Source organism: Schistocerca cancellata, unplaced genomic scaffold (assembly GCF_023864275.1).
Source record: "Schistocerca cancellata isolate TAMUIC-IGC-003103 unplaced genomic scaffold, iqSchCanc2.1 HiC_scaffold_718, whole genome shotgun sequence".
NCBI lineage: Eukaryota > Metazoa > Arthropoda > Insecta > Orthoptera > Acrididae > Schistocerca > Schistocerca cancellata.
This window is the reverse complement of record NW_026046729.1, coordinates 7,757,818-7,778,037: the sequence shown is the minus strand read 5'-3', so window position 1 is coordinate 7,778,037 and position 20,220 is coordinate 7,757,818. Positions and strand designations below refer to the sequence as shown.

The window sequence follows — 20,220 nt, the reverse complement described above, 5'->3', positions numbered from 1 at the left end:
AACATTTTTTACAATTTCGCGAATACCATGACCAATTGAAATGTATTTCAGGACGCAACACTTCCTCTCCAGTACTGTACGAGGTAAACCTAAGAAAACAGATGAAAACACAAAGGACTATTGTAATCAGCCCCCTCCTACCTACTTGCACCTATTGTCCACAATAAGCAAGGTCTTTCATGAAAAATTTGAGAAGAACGAATAATACAATAAACTTTTGACGTTACTTAGCTTTTCGTGTAGATTTGACTCCAGTCCTTCTTGTCTAGGGGACTGATTCTTGAAGCTGAAAACGTCACATTTTAGGTCATCACTGCTGGATTGATTAAATAAATAAATATCAAGATTGTTGCTGGAGAATTTTTGTTGTTACGTTAATATATTTTGTCACATTTTGGTATATCATAAAGTCTTTTGATTTTTCACATTAACAAAGCCGAAATTACATTGTTCGCACAAAATACAAAAATACGTCCGATCACATCAGAGGCCTGCTTACGACAGTCTCACTCAGCGGAAATAAAAATATTCCAAAGGGTTTACAATTGTTCTTAACAAATGGATTTCTAATAGTTTCAGTTACATTATTAATTTCGATGATTATTTTATAAATGAATCCAGAAATGAACGTAGTAACCAGTACAGTATTGCTCAATTAATAACAGAAATTTTAAGAGTGCGAAAAGTTCGTAATTTCAAAAGTTTCTACAACTAATGATTTTAACTGTACATTCAGAACTTGTACTTACCTTTTATAACAACGAAAATAAAGTAATTCCTTTTCATAAATTTTAGCTTTAAATCCAACATACTGTGTATAAAGTTATAAGAAAGTTTTCAGAAAAGCAGCTGAGATAATACTGACCCGTCCAAAATTCGAAAAATAACACTGGCATCGACAGATACTGTTGACGAAAAGCAATGCTAGAGGATGCCCAGTTATACCATGCACCAGAGGTACAGGCATATGGAAGTAACGCAACGGATGTTTCGGATTTTCGAGAAGGAAGGTTCGCTAGGGTATAACGTTCCATCGACACCGACTAAGGTTATACGTAATTGATGTCAAATCAATTAAATAAGGTCCTAAGGGTATTAAAATACAACACTGAATGAAAATTCCAGTAGTGCGCTGTAGCTGTATCTACTCAAGTAGATTAGAGGCCCACTTGACCGCATCCGCAGCTTCTAAGTTGCGTCTTCTGGTGAGTACCTCTACAGGAAAATTTATAAATTCCTAATGTTTTGACAATGGAGAACTGAAGTTATGTGACATATAGTAAAGTACAGTGAGAATAGACTTGAACAAGGAATAAAATATGACGCATCTAGTTAGGTAACTAAGTGTGAATCACATACCCCCCACAAAGAACGGGCCTGTACCTATTTTATAAAAGAGATTTATAATTTCGTACAAAAAGAAGGTTACCTACAATCCTGCACAATATGACATAGGGAGCTGTTAGAGAATTTAGCAGAGTAATAATTCGCGTGGCTAGGCAAAGTTTCAACCCTCAACTGCCCAGCAAAAACTAATATACGAAGGAACAGAGTTAGGAATCATAAACTGATGCTGGATTCAAAAACAGCGAAGTGGTAACTAAAATGAAAAAGAGATGGCTACAGTCCCCATATAACGTGGAACAACTGCGAAAAACAGGGCTGACCTATGTTAAAATCACGAGCTGTCATCACTTTACCGATCAAGCAACAGACGGTGTCCCTGGTAGGTCCTATGCAGAAAAGTAATGGGTCGTGAAGTGACTGGAGAATAAAATAAAAGTTAATGATGAAAACTAATAAAATTAATGTATTCTAATACAATGAAAAGCCATTTTTACCATGTTTTGGGGGCCACCAATGATCGAAAGGAAGGTTATGCTGACGGTCAGAGTTACCGAAAGCCGGCACGCTTTTGTGCCTGTCACCAGCATAATAATAATCGTATCAGCTCATAACACAAGCTACGAGGCGTTCTGCTTGTTGTCGGAGCGTGTGCAGTGACCGACGTCTTTATACTAAGACGGTTAAGGAAATCAATTAACGCGGGCAACACGGAAGATGCGAGAAGCGCGCTGCTAGTGTTCTGTTGAGGAACTGCGGTCACTTCGAAAACTATTACGCTCTGCTCTCTCTATTATATACAAACTAAACCTGGGTGATACTGATCTAATAATGTTACTAAGGTGAAAATTGTAAAAATTGATAGTTATTTCTGCACCAACAGTACAGTGTAAACATTGAATGAATCAGGTGCCATAGATGTGGACTGGCAGTGGAAATAAACTTGGATATTAACATAAAAGACTGTAATAAGTTAACCAACTAGTTAGCTGCTGATACACCTTACTTAAATATTCAAATAGTGGAAGGTGGCCAATAAAGCTCGGTGTCTTGATTCCGTTTGGTAGTTGAGATTATCACCAGAGGTCTGATTTTTATTATACGAGGGTTGCCCAGAAAGTAACGCACCGCATTTTCTTCTTTTAAACAATTCTTTATTGAAAATAATGAGAATTACACATACGAAAGAATGATGTTTTATCTCCATCCCGTTCTACGGCCTTCCTCCAGCGCGAAACGAGGGCGTGTATGCTGTGTCGGTTCTGATCCCTGTCCTGGTGGCGGAATCAGTGCTTCACTGTGTGGATCAGCTACTCATCGTCCTCAAAATGTCTTCCACGAATTGCATCCTTTAATGGCCCAGACAACTGGAAGTCCGAAGGGACTAGGTCAGGGCTGTGTGGTGGGTGGTCTCCCACGTTTCTCCCTTTGTAGGTGGGTGCCAACAGAATGTTTTCGCAATCGGAGGAGAAATTTGGTGATTGAAATTTCATGAGAAGATCCGTTAGCAACGAAAAACGCCTTTGTTTGAATGACTCCATCTCCAATTCACGTATCATGTCTGTGGCACTATCTCTCCTATTTCGCGATAATACAAAACGAGCTACCCTTCTTTAAACTTTTTCGATGTCATCCGTCAGTCCCACGTGATCGGATCCCACATCGCACAGTAATACTCCAGAATAGAACGGACAAGCTTGGTGTAAGCAGTATCGTTAGTAGACCTGAAGCACCTTTTAGGTGTTCTGCCAACGAATCGCAGTCTTTGGTTTGCTCTACCCACAACATTATCTATGAGATCGTTCCAATTTAGGTTAATTGTAATTGTAATCCGTAAGTATTTAGTTGAATTTACAGCCCTCAGGTTTGTGTGACTTAACGCGTAATCGAAAGTTAGCGGATTTCTTTTAGTACTCATGTGAATAACTTCATACTTTTCTTTATTCAGGGTCAATTGCCAACTCTCGCACCATAGAGATATCTTATCTGACTCATTTTGCAATTAGTTTGCCGTTGAATGCGGATTCTCAGTCCCCCAAATGCGCCAATTTACTGATGAACCCAAACACATGAAAGTGGCCTTCGTCGCTAAAACAGACCATATTCACGTAAAAGTCCTGCGAGTGCGCATGCGCTTACCGACTCCCATTATAGCCCGCGGCCAACCGTGCGGTTTGGTCATCCTAACTCAGACTATTTTATTTCGTGGAGTTCAGTAATTGCCACCCTGTGTAAGTAACATATCGTTATAATCTAGTGTTACAACTATTTCTACTGGTCCGAAACGGATGACGCTTCGTAACGTTTCACCTCCCTTTCTTTCCTTCTTTCTTTTTTTCCCGAGGGAACTAGGTTGAAATCGATGGTTGCAGACCCCTGGGTTTAATTGTTCGTGCTGTTCCTCGTGTGGATTTCTTTCCCTGTGGGACTAATGGTAGTCGCAGTTGAGAATAGTAAACGTATTCTATGGGAAATACTGACTCTACATAAGATATATATCTCAACACACTGTAGTTTCTGTTAGTTATTATTAGTCGATCATATTAAATATTTTAAAGAATAATATTTAGACCGAAGCGTTGTTCCAAGCATTTCTTGTACATATATATATATATATATATATATATATATATATATATATATATATATATGACTGGAATACTCTCTTTCAAATACTAAAGGTGGCAAGGGTAAAATACAGGGAGCGAAAGGCTATTTAGAATTTGTACAAAAACCAGATGGCAGTTATAAGAGTCGAGGGACATGAAAGGGAGGCAGTGGTTGGGGAGGGAGTAAGACAGGGTTGTAGCCTCTCCCCGATGTTATTCAATCTGTATATTGAGCAAGCAGTAAAGGAAACAAAAGAAAAATCCGGAGTAGGTATTAAAATCCATGGAGAAGAAATAAAAACGTTGAGGTTCGCCGATGACATTGTAATTCTGTCAGAGAGAGCAAAGGACTTGGAAGAGCAGTTGAACGGAATGGATGGTGTCTTGAAGGGAGGATATAAGATGAACATCAACAAAAGCAAAACGAGGATAATGGGATGTAGTCGAATTAAGTCGAGTGATGTTGAGGGTATTAGATTAGGAAATGAGACACTTAAAGTAGTAAAGGAGTTTTGCTATTTGGGGAGCAAAATAACTGATGATCGTCGAAGTAGAGAGGATATAAAATGTAGACTGGCAATGGCAAGGAAAGCGTTTCTGAAGAAGAGAAATTTGTTAAGATCGAGTATAGATTTAAGTGTCAGGAAGTCATTTCTGAAAGTATTTGTATGGAATGTAGCCATGTATGGAAGTGAAACATGGACGGTAAATAGTTTGGACAAGAAGAGAATAGAAGCTTTCGAAATGTGGTGCTACAGAAGAATGCTGAAGATTAGATGGGTAGATCACGTAACTAATGAGGAAGTATTGAATAGGATTGGGGAGAAGAGAAGTTTGTGGCACAACTTGACCAGAAGAAGGGATCGGTTGGTAGGACATGTTCTGAGGCATCAAGGGATCACCAATTTAGTACTGGAGGGCAGCGTGGAGGGTAAAAATCGTAGGGGGAGACCAAGAGATGAATACACTAAGCAGATTCAGAGGGATGTAGGTTGCAGTAGGTACTGGGAGATGAAGAAGCTTGCACAGGATAGAGTAGTATGGAGAGCTGCATCAAACCAGTCTCAGGACTGAAGACCACTATTACATTAATAGAGACCACCTTCGTTGCAATTATCCAGGGTTAACAATGAGCCAGTCTACGTACGACGTCATGGACACATGTGCTACTAGCATGACTCATTTCAGGTTACTGCTTCACTGGTTTCCGAAAACACCAGCGGTTTTCACAAGCCATTGTGGATAAAATAATAACTTATAGACATCTAACTGTTTCCCGATGCACCTCTGCGGATTTCATTTACGTCTCCGGCAAGGGAAGAAGTGAACGTACCTTACGTGTCTGACGTAATAATATTCAATTCTGTGTTGCAGGTGCGTATTGGTTACCTACTGCGCATAAAATTTCTGAGTCCCGAACACGAGCGCTTCTTCATGGGCGTCGTGCGTGAGACCGTGGAGTACAGGAAGAAGAATGGCGTGGTCAGGAACGATTTCGTCAACCTGCTGCTTCAGCTGCAGGAGAAGGGGCACGTCGACCCTGACCACGAGAGTCCTGACCAGGGCAAGAACGTTTCTCACTCACCGGACACCGACCTCAGTAAGTACACGCAAGCCACTAAAAGTATGCAGCAAGGTCTGCAGGAAGATGACATTTCTTCCTATGAAAATGGTTAATCAGAGCGCACTAACTGAAATTGTGAAATTATCAAGAATTAAATACGGGCAGCCACAAGTTTACAGCGCCAATCCTCTAATCCTACAGGCGGCTGGCTCCTTTGATGAAGACGTGCGTGGTGTACAAGCAGAGCAGCATTCATTTTGCTGCATCGTCCCTAGACCCAGTCGCGGTCATCTGGTTAGGAACAAAGTGGAAGGCTTCAACCAGTGGCTCAGGCGGTTCTCTGACGATCTTGACTGTGGATTTATCGTCCTCCGATATCGGGTGAAGAATTGTACTATCTCCCTTAACGAAATCCCTTCAAAAGCCCGTAAGACAGACAGCACAGAATACAAACCTCTTCAGTTACAGCCGGCCGAAGTGGCCGTGCGGTTAAAGGCGCTGCAGTCTGGAACCGCAAGACCGCTACGGTCGCAGGTTCGAATCCTGCCTCGGGCATGGATGTTTGTGATGTCATTAGGTTAGTTAGGTTTAACTAGTTCTAAGTTCTAGGGGACTAATGACCTCAGAAGTTGAGTCCCATAGTACTCAGAGCCATTTGAAACATTTTTCTTCAGTTACAGAGCGTAGCATTCGTCATAACAAATGAGCCGTGCCGGCACGCGTCGATTGATCGATCGGGTCGGCATGGTGTGATCTTTGGGCTCGTCCGTTTGACGCTGGGGAATCAGTGGAAGCGTGGTTGGGCAGGCCGGGGCACTACGCAGAGGTTTTGGCGTGTTTGACACGTTTGCAAGACAGAACCTGGCTTGTAGTGTGGGAACTGGACTCTGCCACATTACCCGAATCGAGTCGAGCGGCCCTTATTTGGATCTTTAAAGGATTTCGTAAAAGATTTGGTGAGAACTGTTTGTCATGTTTCTGGTGCGCATATTATACTCATCCTTGCTTCCCAAGTATCGGCACCATGGCTGGAAACTGTTGACTTGCCAACCAAAAGTTCCCCTCTATTTAGTGCTGTTTAAGTAAACAGAAAGAAAATGTTACAAGGAAAATTGTTGACTTGCCAACCAAAAGGTCCCCTCTATTTAGTGCTGTTTAAGTAAACAGAAAGAAAATGTTACAAGGAAAATTGTTGACTTGCCAACCAAAAGGTCCCCTCCATTTAGTGCTGTTTAAGTAAACAGAAAGAAAATGTTACAAGGAAAGAAAATGTTAATGCGGTATTACTTAACTGCCGGAGCATCTCTGGTAATATTCCGGAATCAGTCTCGCTTGTACGTTTTAATAACGCCCACACAGTACTACGAACAGAGACCTGGCTAAAACTGGACATCAACAGCAATAGCATTCTACACTAGTGACCATTAAAATTGCTACATCAAGAAGAAATGCAGATGATAAGCGGGTATTCATTAGACAAATATATTATACTAGAACTGACATGTGATTACATTTACACGCAATTTGGGTGCATAGATCCTGAGAAATCGGTACCCAGAACAACCACCTCTGGCAGTAATAACGGCCTTGATACGCCTGCGCATTGAGCCAAACAGAGCTTGGATGGCGTGTACAGGTACAGCTGTCCAGGCAGCTTCAACACGATACCGCAGTTCATCAAGAGTAGTGACTGGCGTATTGTGACGAGCCACTTGCTCGGCCACCATTGACCAGACGTTTTCAGTTGGTAAGAGATCTGGAGAATGTGCTGGCCAGGGCAGCAGTCGAAATTTTCTGTATCCAGAAAGGCCCGTACAGGACCTGCAACATGCGGTCGTGCATTATCCGGCTGAAATGTAGGGTTTCACAGGGACCGAATGAAGGGTAGAGCCACGGTTCGTAGCACATCTGAAATGAAAAATCCACTGTTCAAAGTGCCGTCAATGTGAACGAGAAGTGACCGAGACGTGTAACCAATGGCACCCCATACCATCACGCCAGGTGATACTCCAGTATGGCGCTGACGAATGTACGCTTCCAATGTGCATTCACTGCGATGTCACCAAATACGGATGCTACCATCATGATGCTGTAAAAAGAACCTGGATTCATCGGAAAAAATGACGTTTTGCCATTCGTGCACCCAGGTTCGTCGTTGAGTACACCATCGCAGGCGCTCCTGTCTGTAATGCAGCGTCAAAGGTAACCGCAGCCATGGTCTCCGAGCTGATAGTCCATGCTGCTGCAAACTCCGTCGAACTGTTCGTGCAGATGGTTGTTGTCCTGCAAACGTCCCCATCTGTTGACTCAGGGATCGAGACGTTTCTGCACGATCCGTTACAGCCATTCCGATAAGATGCCTGTCATCTCGACTGCTGGTGATACGAGCCAGTTGGAATCCAGCACGGCGTTCCGTATTACTCTCCTGAACCCATCGATTCCATATTCTGCTAACAGTCATTCGATCTCGACCAATGCGATCAGCAATGTCGCGATACGATAAACAGCAATCGCGATAGGCTACAATCCGATCTTTATCAAAGTCGGAAACGTGATGGTACACATTTCTCCTCCTTACACGAGGCATCACAACAACGTTTCACAAGGCAACGCCGGTCATCTGCTGTTTGTGTAAGAGAAGTCGGTTGGAAACTTTCCTCATATCAGCACGTTGTAGGTGTAGCCACTGGCGCCAACCTTGTGTGAATGCTCTGTAAAGCTAATCTTTTGCATATCACAGCATCTTCTTCCTGTCGGTTAAATTTCGCATCTATAGCAAGTAATTTTCGTGGTGTAGCAATTTCAATGGCCAGTAGTGTATATTCCAATTCCGACGATGGAGGCTTGTTAACAGACATAAAAAATATGGTAATATCTAGTTAGGTTAGTACAGATTGCGAATACGAAATTATTTGTGTGAAGATAAGTGTTAAAGGAAGATCAGACATGGTCATCGGATGCTTTTATATACTCCCTTTCTCGGACGTAGCAGACGTAGCAGAAAGCGGAATCAAATTTCCTCGTTATGTTACAGTACAAGGTGGAGATTTCGATGAAGTGGCTATTGCATGGGAAATTTAAACTTACCAGCCATTTCCTGGCAGATTCAAGTGATTAAGGCAGCTAGTTGGGACAGGAGCACTGTTCTAAATGCCTTTTCCGAAAATTACTCGAGCATACGAGAGCCGACTCGTGAAGGCAACCTGTTCGGTCTCCTGATCACCGCCAGGCCCGCGTTTTTCGACTCAGCGTATAACAGGGAAGCAGATCCTTACAGCCTCGCTGAATTCTGTTGCATATAGGAATCCAAAGAACGGTAGCTAGAACCGAGTGAGGCACCTCAGTTGTCAGCACGCTGGACTCGCATTCGGGAGGACGACTGTTCAAACCCCGCGACCGGCCGTCCTCATTTAGGTTATCCGTCATCTCCCTAAATCTCTTAAGGCAAATGCACGGCCGCTTTCCTTCTCCGTCCTTCCATAATCCGGGCTAGTGCTCTGTCTTTAATAAGACGTTAAACGTTAAGCTCCTCCATCTTATCGGTAGGAATATAGGTATTTCTCCTTAGCAAGAGGGAATAAAGATTTCTGATTACCTAAATGGTCAACATGAAAATTTCATCTCCAACGCTACCATTGTTGAACATCAGTGATCTATGTTCAAAAGAATGAAATTTTCACTCTGCAACAGTTGTGCGCTGATGCGAAACTTCGTGACAGATTAAAACTGTGTGCCGGACCGAGACTCGAACTCGGAACCATTGTAGGAGACGAGATACTGGCGGATGTGTAGCTATGAGGACGGATCGTGTGTCGTGCCTAGGTAGCCCAGTTGGCAGAGACCTTGCCTGCGAGAGACAAGGGACCTAAGTTCGAGTCTCGGTCCGGTATACAGTTTTAATCTGCCAAGAAGTTTCAATTTTCAGAAGTATTGGAAAATACGCTTTAAGCAAGTATATGCTGAGCAAGGTTTTGAGGAATGAGAAAGACCCTCCGTGGTTCTATAGCGATGGTAGAAAGCTGCTACGAAGCCAAAGATAGCTTCACTACAAATTTAAACATAGCTAAACAGAAACAAGTACTCAATGAAGCCACAATTAGCGTAAGCAGACTAAGACGTAAGGCTTTCGACAAATTCTGAAGAAAAGTTCTGTCTAACGACTCCACAGACAAGCCTCAGAAGCAGTAACTTATATTAAATCAGTAAACGGACCAAGCCATCTGTGCAGAAACACTGTGCCCGTAACGACATCGGAACTTAGCATGACACAAATAAGGCCGAAATACTAAAAGCCTTTGTGCATACCTGTTTAACTGAAAAAAGGTCGTGCTGAAATTCCTCCCTTACTGCGATGGACGAACGACAGAATGACAGATATCGAAATAAGAAAGCTTTCGTAGAAACCTACCGAAATCGCTCAACAGCGGAAAGGGCACTGAACCTGTGGGGATACACATACGACTGCATACAGGGTATGCGAATGTACTTGCTCTTCTAACATTGTAGCGTAGGTCGCCGAAAGAGTGAAGCGTTTTTACACATTACAATATCAGGCCAGCTAAAATCAGACTACATATTACCTGAGCGGTCAACTTGAAAATTCCATCTCCAGCCCTGACAGTTTTGAGCATGAATGGACAAAGGTTTTGATTGTGGAATGAGAAGTATCTAGCAAACAGAACACAACATGACATTATCAACTGAGAGGAGCCTTCACACGCAAGGCTAGTATCGGTCGAACCTCAAGGGAGTGTTATAGGACTATTAATTTTCACAGTAACTGACCTAGTGGGTGGTGTTGGAAGTACCGTGAGGATTTTCGCGGATGATGTGTACGGAAAAGCCGTAACGCTACAAAGTAATAGCGAAAAGAAAGGAGACCTGCAGGGGATCAAAACTGTTAAAGGGAGTGGCAACTGACCCACAACATAAATAAAAGTAACGTAATGAGCCTAGACAGGCAGGAATACCAATTATTGTATGATAAAACGACTCCAGAAAAATCAATATCTACGATTACGCGTACAGAGCGATTGAAGATGGAGTGAGGTGAATAAAACTGATCACGGGTAAGGCAGCTGCCAGGCATAGACTTGTCTGAAGAATCACCAGGAAGTGTGGTCCACCCACAAAGGACATAGTTTACAAACCACTCGTCCGACCAATAGTTCAATATTGCTCGTTGCTCGTCACTCGGCGGTCGGTATCACGATATGACCTATACGGATAATAGAGAGCCGGCCGGTGTGGCTGTGCGGTTCTAGGCGCTTCAATCTGGAACCGCGTGACCGCTACGGTCGCAGGTTCGAATCCTGCCTCGGGCATGAATGTGTGTGATGTCCTTAGGTTAGTTAGGTTTAAGTAGTTCTAAATTATAGGGGACTGATGACCACAGATGTTAAGTCCCATAGTGCTCAGAACCATTTTTTTTAAATAGAGATAAGCGGCACGGAGACAGTCAGTCAAGTCTAGAGACAGACGCTGTTAAGAGAGGTGTTTGGATCACCGTGTGCTTTGTGGTTAAAATTCTGAGCGAGTGTGTTTCTGCTAAAGTCAACCAGTCAATTTTTTTCTCCTACCTGTATCTCGCGGAAAGGCTTTGAACGTAAAAGTAAAGGGATCGAAGCTCACACGGGAGCTTAACAGCGATCGTTCTTCCCGCGAACCATTTACGACTGAAGCAAGAAAACAGAGAAGCAACAATGATGCACGAAGTACCTTACAACATAAGGTAGCTTGCTGCGTACAGATACAGATGTAGAGGGACTGGCAGCTGCCTCTCAAAGTAACAAATGTAGAATATTGTGCTTAAGAGATGATGTTTGGTTTGTGGGGCGCTCAACTGCGTGGTTATCAGCGCCCGTACAATTACCCAATCTTTGCTCAGTCCAATTTCGCCACTTTCCTGGATGATGATGAAATGATGAGGACAACACAAACACCCAGTCATCTCGAGGCAGGTGAAAATCCCTGACCCCGCCGGGAATCGAACCCGGGACCCCGTGCTCGGGAAGCGAGAACGCTACCGCGAGACCACGAGCGGCGGACAATATTGTGCTTAAGTAGGCAGAAAGGCTGATTAATTATTGCATGGATATAAGACTGAAGAACAATCACTAGAAACCAGGACTGTTCATATTTTTAAAAATATAGGGATTCCGATGTATCGATATTTAAAAATATTCATTACCGTCCTTAGATGTATCGACGGAAAGTATTGATTTATGATTAGATATTCTTTACATCAACAAACTAGCACCCTACCTATCCTCCTTAGAGCAATAATTGAAAGGAAAACTACACACGTTTACTCTTGGCGATAGTCACTTTGATAACAATTGTAATTGCATATTCGAGTAAGTGACGTAATGAAAGGTGTCCGATGGGTCCTTCGTTCGGTTTCGTGACATATAGGATTTGTCTGGAACACTTCATCTCGACTTCCCTGTTTTTCCATTTCAGCCAACGCCGGCGACTTAGCAGCTGGAGAGACAAATTTGCGTTGCGTGGCGAAGCTAAGCATTGCTGTTTCTTTTGGTAGTGCCGAGTGTCGATTACGTTAGAATTTCCTCTCACACGTCTCCGTCTACCATACAGACCAATTTTCTCATTTAGATTTTTGTTCATCATTTTCAGCAACTGTTTTTGAATAATTCCTATGTGAAGAAATATCAGCTGTGCTGTTTCTTCACATCGGAAATCTTGCTATTCCGTTAACATCACCCCTCCTCCCCTCAGTACAATCGAACCTCTTCTTTTGTGCCACATATACTTCCTTCACACAGTCAGAGGGACAGATCGCACTTGGTGAAATATTAAAAAGTAGTAAGACCCCTTCACACACTGAATGTAAATTATGTTCAACTACAGTTTCAAAAGAACAACTTCAAATATTTACCAGAAATTGTGAAAAAAAATTAATATATAATAAAAATATCGGCACTCGATGTTGACATTTTGATATCGATATATCGGTGTAATTCTATCGCTTATACGAAAATAGATATTGTCGCGTGTGGTCTCGGTGTACCGATACATCGATATTTTAACAACTGTACTACTACAGGCAGTCACATCAATAAAATTTCTGTGAGTATGCGTATGACATAAAAGTAATTGTAGGTAAGACAGGCGCCATATTGAGATTGACAGGGAGAACAGCGAGAGAATGTGTCTCGCTCACAAAAGCGGTAGCTTATAAAACCCTCGTTCTACCAGTATTTGAATATTGCTCGACATTCTGGGATCCGTACCGGACAGGGCTGCGACAGCAAATAGAGGAGATACAAAGAATAGCAGCACGTTTCGTTACAGGTTCGTTTAGTATACGCGAAAGCGTCACGGAGATGCTCAAACAACTCCACTGGTAGATACTTCAAGAAAGGCGCTCTGCATCACGTTGTGGTTTGCCTTAAAACGTCAAAAACTGGCGGTCCTCGTATGGATATTTCATAGAAAGATCGTGGACGTTCGATGGAGAGACTTTAGCTTACATGGAGGCTTAATATCAATCGCTCTTTCCGCGAACCGTCCAGACTAGAAAATAGCGGAGTGATACTGATAGACGAAGTACTTTCTTAAACACACAATAAGATGGCTTGCGTGGTATAGATGTAGATGCAGACATAGATTTAGAAAACAAATTCCGTGGTAGCATTGGAAAGGCAGGGAAGGGAACCAGTAGTTGAGGAGGCAGTGCGACGAATCAGTGGTATATACCATTTTTATTGAATCAGTACACGAAACCAACAGCAAAGGTAACGAAGGAGAAATTTCGGAGAGTGGATCAGAGAGCCCGGGGAAGAGACGAAAATTTTAAGTATTGCCGATGGCATTACAATTCTTTCAGAGACTCCCAAGGTGACAGGAATGAGTAGTTATCCAGAAGAGAAGCTATAAGGCACATGTCAGTAAAAGTAAATTGTAGGTAATGGAGTGTATTAAAAAAAAATCAGGCAACGCTGGGCGAATTTGATTCGGAAATGAAGCTCTGAAAGTAGTATATGAGACTTGCTATTTGGACAGTAAAACAACTGGCGGGAACAGATTTTAACCATGCTGCGTGGGAGTAGAAAGAAACTGTTTTCTTCACGAAGGGAAACAGTTGGTGTAGAGTATAAACCTGGTTTAAGAAGCGTTTCCTCAAGGTATTTTTGTGGAGTTTAAGTGTGCTGAAGTACGGATGATTAAGAGTAAACTCAACTACGACGGCACAGGAAATTTCTTGAGATTATATCGACAATCGTATAGCTAAAGAGGATCTACTGATTTGAGTCTCGAAGGCAAGAGTTTTACAGCACAACTTCAGAAAGTGAAGGGATAGGTCACTATGGCATCAAGGAACATTAAATTTCTTAAATGTGGTAGGTGCGAGGGATAAAAATATGATTATAGTGAGATGAAGGCTCGAATACACTCTTGGCCATTTTCAGCTGAAAAATTACGGAGTTTGTTGCGGGCGGCGTGGAATATTTCCGCTTGAGCACATGTAGTTTCATGAAGTTTCAATTGGTGGTGGCGCTATATGTACCCTTCAAAATGCCGTCTGTAAGGGAGCTGCGAACCAAGCCTGAGAGCAGCCATTGAGTTTCGTTCAGCCGAAAACATGACCATAACAGATCTTCGTAGCGCTAGCAGAAAGTCTGCGGAGACCGGGCATTGAACAAAAGCACGGTGAGTCGTTGGACGAGGTGTCTGTCATTATCGCAACAAGGTGGCACCAACCTCTCCCATCCATCGCGTGCCGGCTGGCCGTACACAGCTGTAGCTCCTGCAATGATGCAACGTGCGGACCCTCTCATTTGAGGTTGTAACGGAACATATTAAAGGCTTTACTGTACCGAAGTATGCGATACCCTCCAAATTCAACCAGTTTAATGAGTATTTATGATTATTGCAAAGGTATTGTGTATGTTAACAATGATTGCATAACATGTCTCCATAAACAGTCAACCCATTAAATTATACTGAATAACTGACCCACACAAAAGTTAATATCACTTGATCACTGATACAGCAAATGTCATCATGTAAAAACACTAAGTTCATCTTAAATAATTAATATGAAGTACGAAAAATAGTGGCCAACTTAGGTATTTTGGATCTCCTTAAATAAAAATCACCCAGTGAAACCTATTTGTTCACTAGGAGCGTTTTCACTCAGTATTCACGAAATCAATCCTATTTTAGACGAAAACCAATGTAATTCTTAATAATTCATGTTATTTACTTATTTATGCTAATTAGAGAAGTCAATTCACAAACTTCTAAAAAAACGGCCTTTTTGTAACAAAGTATTATTCTGTCAAGTCAACAAATCTGTCTGTCATTTTAATAACATGTTAAATTATGTCACTCGATGCAAATTAATAACTTTTCTGCACAAATTATGATAACAGATGTACATGTGACTTATAAACTATATCTCTTTTTAGTAGTTCTTTGACAATGTTATAAATACGAGCAGCAAGAAGGGTCGAGAGGCAGTCGGAATGTCACTTTGGTAAAGTGTGTTTGTGTGTTATTGTTTGAGGTGGATAAAAAAATGCAAAGAACATGTAACGGAAGATCTACTTTGTGTTGAGTCATGGTCTTTGGTGGACAGTGGAATTAAGATGGCCACCAGAGTAATAAATATTTGAAGTTTACAGATTTGTTGGTTTAGCTCGTTCTTTATCATCAAAAGCACATAAAAAACACGGGACCTCATGTTTTTAACCCTAGACAACCAGATGTAGAGCCAGCATCAGCATCGAGAGACAGCAGCGATCCAGCAAGTAGCAGCGATTACCACAACACAATGCATTTTAATGGCGCTAACCTAACATCAAGTGCTAACAAGCTCCGTAAATGGGAGTGAAATAGTGCGATTATAGCAATTAGCTATATCTACGACCAGGCGACCATTACAAGGTGAATGACGGATGACAGTCAAACATGTCGCTGTGTGAATAGATGACCGTGTTGGTACTGCCGACGCACTCGTCCACCATTTGGTGTACTCAAAGGTGTGCGCCTGCTGGATTCCTCGCGCCTAACGGAAGACCATAAAGTGCAACGACGGACTGTCTGCGCGTAATTATTTGGGCGCTACGACTCTGGTCGTGAAAACGGCAATCCACTGAGTGGCGCCACACCACTTCTCCGTCGGAGAAAAAGTTCAAAGCCACACTCTCCGCTGGGACAGTCACAGCGACGGTCTTCTCGGTCTCTGAAGGGGTCATTCTGTTTTATATCCATCGTCATGGTGCAACGATCAACATCTATGTGGATAGTCTGTAAATCACATTTAAGAGCCTGGCAGAGGGTTCATCGAACCACCTTCACAATTCTCTATTATTCCAATCTCGTATAGCGCGCATTAAATAATGAACACCTATATCTTTCCGTACAACATCTGATTCCCCCCATGAACCATGGACCTTGCCGTTGGTGGGGAGGCTTGCGTGCCTCAGCGATACAGATAGCCGTACCGTAGGTACAACCACAACGGAGGGGTATCTGCTGAGAGGCCAGACAAACGTGTGGTTCCTGAAGAGGGGCAGCAGCCTTTTCAGTAGTTGCAAGGGCAACAGTCTGGATGATTGACTGATCTGACCTTGTAACAATAACCAAAACGGCCTTGCTGTGCTGGTACTGCGAACGGCTGAAAGCAAGGGGAAATTACGGCCGTAATTTTTCCCGAGGGCATGCAGCTTTACTGTACGATTAAATGATGATGGCGTCCTATTGTTAACATCAAGTATAGATTTAAGTGTCAGGGAGTCATTTCTGAAAGTATTTGTATGGAGTGTAGCCATGTATGGAAGTGAAACATGGACGATAAATAGTTTGGACAAGAAGAGAATAGAAGCTTTCGAAATGTGGTGCTACAGAATAATGCTGAACATTAGATGGGTAGATCACATAACTAATGAGGAAGTATTGAATAGGATTGGGGAGAAGAGAAGTTTGTGGCACAACTTGACCAGAAGAAGGGATCGGTTGGTAGGACATGTTCTGAGGCATCAAGGGATCACCAATTTAGTATTGGAGGACAGCGTGGAGGGTAAAAATCGTAGGGGGGGGGACCAAGAGATGAATACACTAAGCAGATTCAGAAGGATGTAGGTTGCAGTAGGTACTGGGAGATGAAGAAGCTTGCACAGGATAGAGTAGCATGGAGAGCTGCATCAAACCAGTCTCAGGACTGAAGACCACAACAACAACAACAACATCTGATTTCCCTTATTTTATCGTGGTGATCGTTCCGCCCTATATAGGTCGGAGGGGAAAATTGGAGATTGTAATTTCGTGAGAAGATTCCGTCGCAACGAAAAACGCTTTTCTTTCAACGATTTCCAGCCCAAATCCTGTAACACTCTCTCCCATATTTCACGATAATACAAAACGTGCTGTCCTTCTTTTAACTTCTTCGATATACTCCGTCAGTCCTACCTGGTAAGGATCCCACACCGCGCAGCAGTATTCTAAAAGAGGACGGACAAGCGTAGTGTAGGGAGTCTCCTTAGTAGGCCTGTTAAGTTTTCGCAGCCTTTGGTTAGCCTTCCCCACAACATTTACTATGTGTTCTTCACATTTTAAGTTGTTCGTAATTGTAATACCTGGCTATTTAGTTGAGTTTACGGCTTTTAGATTAGACTTATTTATCGTGTCACCGAAGTTTATCGAGTTCCTTTTAGCACTCATGTGGATGACCTCACATGTTTCGTTATTTAGGGTTAATTGCCTATGTGTGGGCTCTAATCTCTCTGATTTTATCGTCATGGTCTCTTCGCGAGGTATACGTAGGGAGGAGCAATATACTGCTTGACTCTTCGGTGAAGGTATATTCTTGAAACTTCAACAAAAAGCCCGTACCGAGTTACTCAGCGTCTCTTTTGCAGAGTCTTCCGCAGGACTATATCTATCATCTCCGTAACGCTTCCGCGATTACTAAATGATCCTGTATCGAAACGCACTGCTCTCCGTTGGATCTTCTCTATCTCTCCTATCAACCCTATCTGGTGCGGAACCCACACCGGTGAGTAGTATTCAAGCAGTGGCCGTACAAGTGTACTGTAACCTACTTCCTTTGTTTTCGGACTGCATTTCCTTAGGATTGGTTGGTTCAAATGGCTCTGAGCACTATGGGACTTAGCCGGCCGCGGTGGTCTAGCGGTTCTGGCGCTGCAGTCCGGAACCACGGGACTGCTACGGTCGCAGGTTCGAATCCTGCCTCGGGCATGGGTGTGTGTGATGTCCTTAGGTTAGATAGATTTAAGTAGTTCTAAGTTCTAGGGGACTAATGACCTCAGATGTTGAGTCCCATAGTGCTCAGAGCCATTTGAACCACTATGGGACTTAACATCTGAGGTCATTAGTCCCCTAGAACTTAGAACTACTTAAACCTAACTAACCTAAGGACATCACACATACCCATGCCCGAGGCAGGATTCGAACCTGCGACCGTAGCGGTCGCGCGGTTCCTGACTGAAGCGCCTAGAACCGCTCGGCCACACCGGCCTTAGTATTCTTCCAATGAATCTCAGTCCGGCATCTGCTTTACCGACGATTAATTTTATATGGTCATTCCATTTTAAATCACTCCTAATGCCTACTCCCAGATAGTTTATTGAATTAACTGCTTCCAGTTGCTGACCTGCTATATTACTGACCTGATATATTTAAGGTGAGCTGTCTTGGTAATCACAGTATTCTATGACGAGTATTCAGAAAGACTTAGCCCTAGTTCGGTAGTTCTATGAAGTGTTAGCTATTCTATGAAGGTAAACAGCTGAGGGTACAGACAACCGTTGGTCTATCGTGTTGCAGCGCTCACAGACGAGCTACTAGCTGCACAGTGCCTCGTCTTCTTCGTAGCGGGCTTCGAGACATCATCGACCACAATGAGCTTCTGCGTCCACGAACTGGCAGTCAACCCGCATATCCAGGACCGCCTCAGGAGTGAAGTCGACAGCGTGCTCAGCAAACATGGAGGGCAGGTGACGTACGAAGCCGTGCACGAGATGTCCTACCTCGACATGGTGGTCGCAGGTACGGGGAATTCAAATACCGACATTAAATACACTCATGGAAAAATGAAAATCTTACAGCTTACACCTGCAAACACAAGACAAGTGAGAACAGTGATTAAAAGCTCACGATCTTCCAGAAGGTTGGTAGTGTTGCTATCCCTCCCTTCCGCAGGAAATGGTGAAGATGGCTGCAGTCGAAATGTTGCACTTTCTAAACTCTGCGGACTGGCTGGAAACACGAGAGCTTTTCTTTCATACTTGGGAACACAACATTTGCAGCGGAACTGATGGACGGCAGTTAAGATTATGATCCAAAGCTCTGTGCTATGAAAGTATAAGAGATCATTTCTCAGTCAGGCTCATCACAAGTTTGACCATGTCCTCCGTGTTTTACTATCTTGAGCTGCTTTTTCATTCATTTCTGTCTAGCAGCTACAAGAGACGTCATATTTAAGCTCTTTTGTATATTCCTGTCTTCACAGTGCTAAGGTTAAACTGGTGCAGGAATAGAAGGCCCACTAACGTTTCCAACCCTCTGGTAACAGTCTCCCATACTTCCTGGCAGATTAAAACTGTGTGCCGGACCGAGACTCGAACTCAGGCACTTTGCCTTTCGTGGGAAAGTGCTCTGTAGGTTTGGAAGGTAGGAGACGAGGTACTGGCAGAAGTGAAGCTGTGAGGACGGAGCGTGAGTCGTGCTTGGGTAGCTCAGACGGTAAAGCACTTGCCCGCGAAAGGCAAAGGTACTGAGTTCGAGTCTCGGTCCGGCACACAGTTTTAATCTTCCAGGAAGTTTCATATCAGCGCACACTCCGCTGCAGAGTGAAAATCTCATTCTGGAAAGTCTACAATACTGTTGAGCCTGTATAGCATGTGTCTCAAACTTGAGAGTTTGTGTGCTATTTTTTGAAAACAAAATATTCAGTGGAATCATACATCCAAAACTCTATAAGATTATATACTGGTGCCGATATGTAGATTACATCATTTGCTTGCTTGATGAAACACATACTCGAATAATAAAGTTGCACAGTGACATAAATACAGTTCACCCAAAAATGAAATTCACCCTTTAGACAGAAGGGGAAAGAAAGCTTAATTTCTTAGACATTACCATAACCAATATCATCAACGAACATAATTTTGGAATTTTCAGGAAACCTGCAGCCAGTAGTACAACCGCTCACATCAACCACCAACAAGCACACAAACTCTCAAGTTTCTGACACATGCTACACAGGCTCAACAGAACTCCACTGGACAAACTGAACTACACACAGAAACTAAATAAAATACACCAAATAGCCAGAGAGGACAGGTACAACACACAAATGATAAACAAACTGAACAACAAAATAAAAAAATTTAAAAGAGAACAAACCATCAACAAATCACCAGCCACAACAGAGAACCAAGAACACACTCTGCAGGCAAACACAGGATACCAGGAACACCCTACAAAGAGTACGGCATGGCATATATTAACATACAGCAACAAAAACGCACACAGGGTTCGAAACATACTGAAGAAACAAGGACTACAAATATCACTCCGCAAAAACAATACAGTACACAAGAATCTAAGATCTAAGAACACCTCTGCAGGCAAATTCTCCAAAGCTGGAATATATCACTTAACCTGCAGTGCATGCCAGTCGGTCTACATAGGCCGAACATGCTGATATTT

At 42.8% G+C, this 20,220-nt stretch overlaps 1 protein-coding gene across 2 annotated transcripts in view; it reads left to right on the top strand.

The window, feature by feature from the left end:
• LOC126141537 (probable cytochrome P450 6a13) overlaps positions 1-20,220 on the top strand; it is a 104,165-nt gene that overhangs the window by 61,747 nt on the left and 22,198 nt on the right. Inside the window, exons 4-5 of one of the 2 annotated variants that reach the window (XM_049915250.1) lie at positions 5,328-5,553; positions 18,331-18,552. In XM_049915250.1, coding sequence (XP_049771207.1) covers positions 5,328-5,553; positions 18,331-18,552 — 448 coding nt within the window. The remainder of the gene's footprint in view (positions 1-5,327; positions 5,554-18,330; positions 18,553-20,220) is intronic. The other variant, XM_049915251.1, reaches the window with a different exon arrangement.